This window comes from Euphorbia lathyris, chromosome 3 (assembly GCF_963576675.1).
Source record: "Euphorbia lathyris chromosome 3, ddEupLath1.1, whole genome shotgun sequence".
NCBI classification, from domain to species: Eukaryota; Viridiplantae; Streptophyta; class Magnoliopsida; order Malpighiales; family Euphorbiaceae; genus Euphorbia; species Euphorbia lathyris.
In genome coordinates, this window is record NC_088912.1 from 36,730,391 (window position 1) to 36,738,821 (window position 8,431).

The 8,431-nt window shown below is 34.2% G+C and overlaps 1 protein-coding gene across 1 annotated transcript; it reads left to right on the plus strand.

Moving 5' to 3' along the window:
- The first annotated feature begins 4,251 nt into the window (after positions 1-4,251).
- Positions 4,252-8,199, plus strand: LOC136224505 (uncharacterized). The gene is made up of 6 exons (XM_066012858.1): positions 4,252-4,902; positions 5,789-5,983; positions 6,099-6,338; positions 6,565-6,782; positions 7,016-7,270; positions 7,458-8,199. Exons 1-6 carry the CDS (start codon positions 4,515-4,517, stop codon positions 7,779-7,781), a joined length of 1,620 nt encoding a protein of 539 aa, XP_065868930.1. The 5' UTR covers positions 4,252-4,514; the 3' UTR covers positions 7,782-8,199.
- Positions 8,200-8,431: the final 232 nt, after the last annotated feature.

Consider the following 8,431-nt stretch of genomic DNA (forward strand, 5'->3'; position numbering starts at 1 on the left):
TTCAGAATAAACACTCTCCTAAGATGAGATGGAGAGTCTCTACAATTAGACAATGGCCATGTTTGGCAAAGAGCGTTTTGGGATAAAAAGAGCGTTTTTGACCAACTTTAACGGTTTGATCACTGAAACCGCTGATTGGAGTGTTTGGTGGAAAGAGGTTTGGAAGAGCGTTTTGGGATGAAAACGCTAATTTTGAAAAAGCTCATTTTAGTAGCTTTTTCAATTAGCGTTTTGGGATATTAAAATTAATGGACTTTTTTGACCCCAATAAATAGACTCTCTCTTCTCCTGCGCCAAAATTAATGCCCTTATTTGTCTTTTTGCACAAACCGCTATTATCAATCAGCTAATTTTTACCAAACAGGTCTAACAAACAGCTAATCAAATCAGCTAGTCAAATCAGCTAATATAATCAGCTAACAGCTAATGTAATCAGCTAACAGCTAATTCCCAAACATGGCCAATATCCAAATCAACCATTTTAATGGTTGGATAGTGTTTTTATATAAAAAAAAAAAAAAAAAATTACAAAATAGTCCTTAAAATGAACCATTAAAGATGTTTTTAGAGCATTTGTAGTTTTTGGTGTATCCAACCATTGTCGTATCACCAATATACATTATTACAAAACTTCTGCCATATTAAAACACTCCCTTAAAATCTAATGATTGGGTACTTTATTTTATTTTAATCGGTCTCATACATCATAATGTTTTATTTTAATCAAATTATTTATATTATTTTTCTGAGGCTAAATTATTTATATTATTAATCGTTATTAAATAATACAAAAAAAATAATGAGAGATTTTGTTAAAAAAAAATTTATACAATTTCAAACCAAAGTTAACCTATACATAAATTATAGGTATAATGCTTTTCCAGCCCCCTTAACTTATCTAAATTAGTCATTTTACCCCCTCAACTCATCGAATATCCTATTTACCTCTTTAACTCCATAAAAATGGTATTTCTCACTCCCTCAACTTGTCCATTTATCCCCCTAACTCATAGAATGTTCTATTTACCCTCTTAACTCCATTAAAGTGGTATTTTTCACCCTTTACAATCCATTATCAAAGCCTAAATTGATAAAAAAAAAATTAAATGTTAAACCTATATTTATGCTATTTTATAAGTGGAACCTAAATTGATACTTCCCCACAAATCATAGGTCTATTTTGGTACATTATCCATACATATAATGTATTTAACTTGTTTATATTAATGTTCTTGTTATTTGTATTTTTTATTCGTTCTTTCTCTTTTCAATTTTTTTTACTACTATAACGGATAAAAAATATCATTTTTATGGAGTTAAGAGAGCAATAATAGGATCATAAGTGGTGAGAAATACCACTTTTAGGGAGTTAATGGGGTAAATAGAATATTCGATAAGTTGAGAATGGGTAAAATGATAAATTTAGACAAGTTAAGGAGGGTGAGAAATACCATTTTTATGGAGTTAATGGGGTAAATAGGACATTCGATGAGTTGGAGGGGTAAAATGACCAATTTGGACAAGTTAAGAGGACTGGAGAAACATTAAGCCTAAATTATACCTAATAATTTTGTTTTTTTTTTCAAATTTACTAATATAATACATTGAAATTAATTAAAAAGCAAAGAAAATCAAGATGGAGCAAATTGGAAAAAAGTGGATTGCTATTTACCGTTTCCATTTAACGTTGTTGCCCTTTTCATTTATTTTAACCAAAACTTTTATTTTTCTCTCTAATCTCTCCAAAAATCACAAACCCCTACACGAAAATGATGACGGGAAATTACGACAAACTTACTGGAAAATTACATTTTTTTATTAAATTTTTATCGAAAACACGAATTCCATCTTCGGATTTGGAGATGGAACTCGTCATCCGCCTACTAGGCGGATGAATCTCCCATCCGTCCTTTGGGCAGACGGATGAACTTCACGACTACCCAATGGGCAGACAGGATTCCCGCCGAGGCCAAATACGAGTATGATTTTTTTTTCTAAATCGTCTATTTTCAGAGTTCTCGGGTTTATTTTTTACATCGTCTTCAAAATCGTCCATTTCTGGAGTTCTCGAGTTCATTTTTTTAGAATTTCGGTTTTATTCGGAAGAGAGAAAGAATTTTCAATTTTTGATTAAAATAAAATGATAAGGAAAAAATTATCAAATAGAGAATGGTGATAAGTAAAACAGGGACAGTAAATAGTAACACCGACTTTTTTCATGTGGTCCCATGAGATATCAGTTTAAAAAAATTTAGACTAGCGTTTGGATACAATATTTTCCATCTCTCTTAACTAGGGATGACAACGGGCAGGGTACCCACGGGTAATGACATTCTCAAACTCTTACTCTTTTATTTTTTAATTACATGTACCCGTCCCATTATCCTGATGGGTAACTTTTTGCATCCCATACCTATCCCATTTAATTTGCGGGTACATATGGGCAACCTTATCCATTAAGAATCAATAAATAAAATAAAAAATATTACAAATTTAACAAACTATAAATTTAGTAAATCATCAATCTAAAAATTGAACTTTAATTAATAAGAATAAAGTAAGTTAGTGGTATTACTCAATTGTTCAAAAATAAAATGTTGGAATTCAAATCTCACGTTTTACATCTAAAAAACAATGATATTTATTGATATAAATCTTTTTATGATGGGTAACGGGTATCAGATACCATATGAGGTATTCTCATACTCATCCCATTACCCTAACAGATAATGAATTTAATCTCATACCCGTCTCATACTCTTTTATACATAGTACGATAGTCCTATTAGAATCGGATAGTGTCAGGTACCCGCGGATACACTACTCGTTGCTATCCCTGCTCTTAAGAGTTAGAGACTCAAGTTTAGTCCTTCTCAAGGACCATAGAGTTGGTCCCCTCGCTTAAATTTATTAGAATAAATTAAGTGAAAGGAAAGTAGAGCTATTTTCGTAAAGAATAATAGCAGCTGATTTTTTATATATAAAAACAAAAATCCAGGATAAAATAAGTTATGAACGGTTGAGATGATAACAAAGTCATATTTAGAGTGATTTAAGACCATTTAATTTCCGACCACATGTAGAATTAACCGTAATGAACCGACAATTCCTGAGTTGTCATCTATATAATCGCTGTTTTGCACGCGGAGCTAACCGTCACCGCCACCTTCTCAGTCTGACACCTGATCTGTCCTCACTCCACTCTTTTACTGCTCTACCAAACTCATCCCACCATTATCCTTTTTTTTTTTTTTTAATAAAAACTGTACAAGTAAAAAGGTATATTTAATTTTCCATAAAAAAGGTATATTTATAAAGTTATAAACTTTACCATTTTCTTTCATTTTCAATTAAAATTGAATATCCTACCACTATTAACGTACCTTTATAGTTTTGTTATACCTATTTATTTATTTATTTATAGTGTTTATTAAATCATTTTTCTTCCACGAAATCTCTCCTGTTAGAAAATGTTATTTCTTTAATGACGGACGGTTTCTCTTAAATAGTTTTTAATAGTGAGTAAATTTTTAATGACTCTTTAATAACTCTTAATGATATACTATAAAACTTTTAATGACTCTTAATAGTAGGCAAAGCTATTAATGACTCTTTAATAACAAATGGTTTCTCAAAGCTGTTGGGTTTGAAGGCTCTTAATACTCAACGTGTTCACTTGATCCGAAATCTCTTAATGTTTCACGTGTTGTCATTTATTTTCTACGATATCACACGGTAAATGTAGTCCTAAATAATTTTAATTCTTTGATATTTTTTATTTTGAGTCCGTCAATGGTTGTTAATGGAACAATTGAATCACTTTCATGTTATATTTTAAATTTAATGGTTACTGTGATATATTTGTAAAATGTTATTTTTCAAGTATAAAATGTAAACATAAGATTACTGACCAAACACGTAAAACTCTCTATTTTAAATTGAAAATGCAAATATGAGTACGAAAAGGAGCCGTCAAACATCTCTTAGTTTATATTTCATATATTTAATACAAATTAATTATTTCCTTAATTGTGTGATTATTTTGAAATGGAAACAACAATCAGTAAAATTTATTTAATATAAATCAATTATTTCCTTAATTGGATTGGATTATTTTGAAATGTAAGAGTAATCAGTAAAGTTTATAACGTGTCACTTGCCCCACTTTCCCATTTTCCTAACTAAATGGAGCAGTAACTTGTGTTTGTCAAACCTTTTCTATGCATAATTCAGATCCCAAAAATTCCTCACCTTCTTTGTTTATTAAACTTCCCTTTTTCTTCCAACTACCTCTCCACAAACGACATTTTCCTTGAAATTCTTACCAATGCTGCCGACTTCTATACTTTACCACCCATTTTCCCAAAACTTATTCTTTAAGTCCCCTTCCCTTTGTCGTTACTAAACTTTTGTTTTCTTCACTCTCCAATCTCGCTTTCCCCTGTCTAATTTTACCCTTTTACTGATAAAGTTGCAGTCTTTGCAAAAGGGTTCAAGCTTTTCCTGAGCAATTGATGGATGCAGATCAAGATGGGTATCCTACATTTGTACCCGGCGCCAGAACAACTTACTCTACTGCCAGACCCGGAAATCGGAAAGAGTATGTGAGCAATCCACACATGAGTTTTCAGGACCAAGTTCGGGAATTTATGACGGGGGCAGCAGAATTGAGTGTGCAATTCGGTAAGGGGTGCAGGGATATTGTGGTGCAGAGCCTAGGGAAGGAAGATTCTTTTCTTGTGAGGAATTTTGGAAGTGGCTCTTATATTGGGAACAAAGTTGGGTATGGGTATGATAAGGTTTCTAAGAAATTGAAGGGGTTTAATGAATACTTGCCTGAGGATAAGGATCCAGTTCATGCTTGGTCAGTCATATGCATAGTGTTTGTTCTTGCTTTTGCAGGTAAAATTATCATATTCATATTCCCTATCTGGATTTGTTTTCCTTTGCCTTCCGTGTTATTTTTGTTTTGAGGAATAGAAAAGTAGACATTCTTTTTTGGCATTGCTTGAACTTTTTGTAATTGATTCCTAGGACAAGTTGTATGAATATGGGTTTTTAAGTTCATTGATATACTGTGGCCATTGATATACTGTGGCCTGTTAGAATTTGCCTTTCTGGATGAGAAAATCTAGGAAAAGGGAACTTATATCCAATATTTTCTTTTATATTCTGTTACATTTTCAATTGATCATAATGTATTTGCGTAGCATCATTTTGATGATACTGCCTTTTAGGAAAAATTATTCTAATTGATGCTTAAAGAATCTGATAGAGCACATTTTACTTCCAATTGAAAATGCACAGACAAATTTCAATTGAAACTCTGATAAATTTCCCACATTGCTTAACTGGGGAGCTACATGGTTCCTGAGGCAATCCTCTCCCTTTGAGGTACCTTTTGTAGTGAGTCATGCCTTTGTTTACATGGTATCATAGCCTTGTATGCAATGTTGGGTCCCTCGTTGATAATAGCTTCACCCTCCAAATGAAGGATATTGAGCGTGAGGGGTGAGTTGTGCATGTAATGAAACAAATATTATTTGATTCAGTTTTAATTTTGTCTTAAATGATATGAGATATCTTGTTCCAATCTGGCCATGATGATCTATAATTGTGTATATATCTCAAGCATAGTTAACTTTTATTTTATGGGAGGCAATGATATAAGACATGATTTGTAATTTTAGTTTTCACTGCATTCTTTAATCCTCTGAATGACTTTTCTGCTTTTGTGCCAACAGCATAGCTGTTTGAAACCCAGCTGACTTAGTTTAATGCTCTGCAGTCTTGAATGTAAGTAATGAACGTGATACCTCTGCTGCGATGTTAGTTAAGAAGGTGTTTATACATCCTCCTAGTGCTGATCGTATATTGCTTCCAGATGGTAGATACATAGCATACAGAGAGCAGGGTGTATTAGTTGCAAGAGCTAGGTTTTCAATTATAGCTCCTCATGCTTTTCTCTCCTCTCGACTTGCAGGTTGGTTTTTCTCCGTTCCAACTTATTGAATTGTTCATGGAGGACTTCTAAGTTGTTAAAAAATGATAATGCTAGCTTTTAATCTTTTTCTTTTCCTTCAAAATCCTTCTGTTAGTGCTACCTGGGCTCAAGGCTTCACTCTTGGAAGAGTTTGGCATATACTTGTTGACATATGATCTTCCTGGTTTTGGGGAGAGTGATCCTCATCCGAATAGAAATCTCCAGTCGTCAGCATTCGATATGTTATTCCTAGTAAATGCTCTAGGTGTGAAGGACAAGTTCTGGGTGATGGGATACTCAAGCGGGAGCCTTCATGCTTGGGCAGCTCTTCAATACATCCCTGATAGACTTGCAGGTATAAAAGGCCATTCTTTTATCTGTTTAGTTTATTATACATACTTACACATGTGATTTATGCAAAAACCTATCCATGTTCATCTCTAATGTTTAGATTTCCTTATTATATTTGTGGTCCAAAATTTATGCATTCTCATTCACTTGGATGATCCATGTGGATGCCAGATTCCGGTAGTTTGCTAATGGAAGCAATTTGTAGTTGATCTACCATGGTTGACTTGCAGGTGCTGCCATGTTTGCTCCGCTGGTTAATCCATATGATTCTCTGATGACCAGCGACGAAAGACGTGGAATCTGGGAGAAGTGGACTCGGAAGAGGAAATTTATGTACTTCTTAGCACGGAGGTTTCCTAGATTTCTTTCCTACTTCTACCACCAGAGCTTCTTGTCTGGAAGGCATGAGCGGATCGACATGTGGCTCTCATTGTCACTGGGAAAACGAGTGAGTAGATTTTATTAACAGTCGTAGATAGCGCAGGATTATTATAATTCCAAAAACATCTGGCACAACCTGTTAGTATTGAGAAGAAAGTGATTCTTTTGCATTTATATATATGGCCTGGAACCACTTTGAATTATTCATTTATGTAAAAGCGAATGACAATGAAAACAGGAGGCCTTATGTTTTTCGGTTTGTCGTTTAAGCACGGTTTTCATAATAGCTTTCCTTTTTAGGATAAAGCTTTGGTCGAGGACCCAATCCATGAAGAATTCTGGCAGAGGGATGTGGAAGAGTCCATTCGACAGGGTAACGCGAAACCCTTCATAGAGGAAGCTGTTCTGCAAGTTTCAAATTGGGGGTTCAGCCTTGCTGACATCAAATTAGAGAAGAAAAAGTTGGGGAAAGGTATCCTAAACTGGCTCAAATTTTTGCTATTTGGATCTGAAGAGGAGTATACAGGTTTTTTCGGTCCCATACACATATGGCAAGTAAGTTCTTTCTCCTTATCTTTATCTTTCAGCTATCCAAACTATAAGCTTTTCTGCTGTGATGCTTTGGGAGTTGCTTAGTTAACGTATGAGTTCCTCATTTCGAATAGTTACTAAACTTTTATCAGATGCATATGCATAATATAACTGAAGTCGATAATATTCACGATTCTGCAATGTTATGCAGGGGATGGAAGACAAGGTTGTACCCCCAATGATGACTGATTTCGTGCACAGGGTTCTACCTGGAGCTGCTGTGCATAAGCTCCCATACGAGGGCCATTTCACATATATCTATTTCTGTGATGAGTGTCATAGACAGATTTTCACTACACTTTTTGGCATCCCTCGAGGCCCGTTGAACATAACTGTAGAAGTAGATCAAACTCCAGTTGAAGATAGTATGAATGCTCAAGAGGCAGATCCCGAGGAGCAACAGCTCGAACAAATGCCATTAGAGGTTGAGAGTGAGGTGCAGAAAGAAGTAACCATCTCCATATTGACAGACTAAGATAAGGCTTCCCGTATACAATCTTCTACAAAGTATAAAAATGCACATAGCATAGGCTCTATTTGCTGAAAATTTTGGGAGGAAAACCATATATAAAAAATTTCGTTTTTTGGGTTGATGTGGAGATATTGGCGAAAGGAAATATAGGCGAAACAGGTAACAAATATGTGATGCTAATTGGTAAATAAAATAGAGAACTTCATATTCTATATATACATGATGGTTTTGATGAATCCTTGGTTCATTATAAGGTTTGATTTGATTATGGTCACATAGTTGTATTTCCTGGGGTTTGTATATGCAATCTCTAAGCTTTATTAGCAGAATCCATGGCGAAGAAGCTTTGGTGCTTGTACATTTGCAATATGTAAGTAATGGAGAAATAGTAATCCACAATTAGATTATAAATTGATTTGTTTCCATAGCTCGTTCATTAGGGGTGTACCTTGGGACATAGACCTGCTCACAGGTTCGGGTCTGCGTACTCTCTTGGTGCACCCAGGTTGCATCTACTGAATCGGGTTTGGACAGACCGACTCATCATGTTTTTATAAATCTCTAACATGTCCAAGAAATAAATGGACTTAGACCGGTTGCATATTACTTGATTTAAAAAAAAAAGATTTCATATTTTTTTGGTAATTTAATAA

Bases quoted from the DNA above. Each gene is read 5' to 3' on its own strand.
- LOC136224505 (XM_066012858.1), top strand. From the start codon at position 4,515: ATGGATGCAGATCAAGATGGGTATCCTACATTTGTACCCGGCGCCAGA. The intron at 4,903-5,788 runs GTAAAATTATCA...AATGCTCTGCAG, and splicing joins GTTTGTTCTTGCTTTTGCAG to TCTTGAATGTAAGTAATGAA. The intron at 6,783-7,015 runs GTGAGTAGATTT...TTTCCTTTTTAG, and splicing joins CATTGTCACTGGGAAAACGA to GATAAAGCTTTGGTCGAGGA.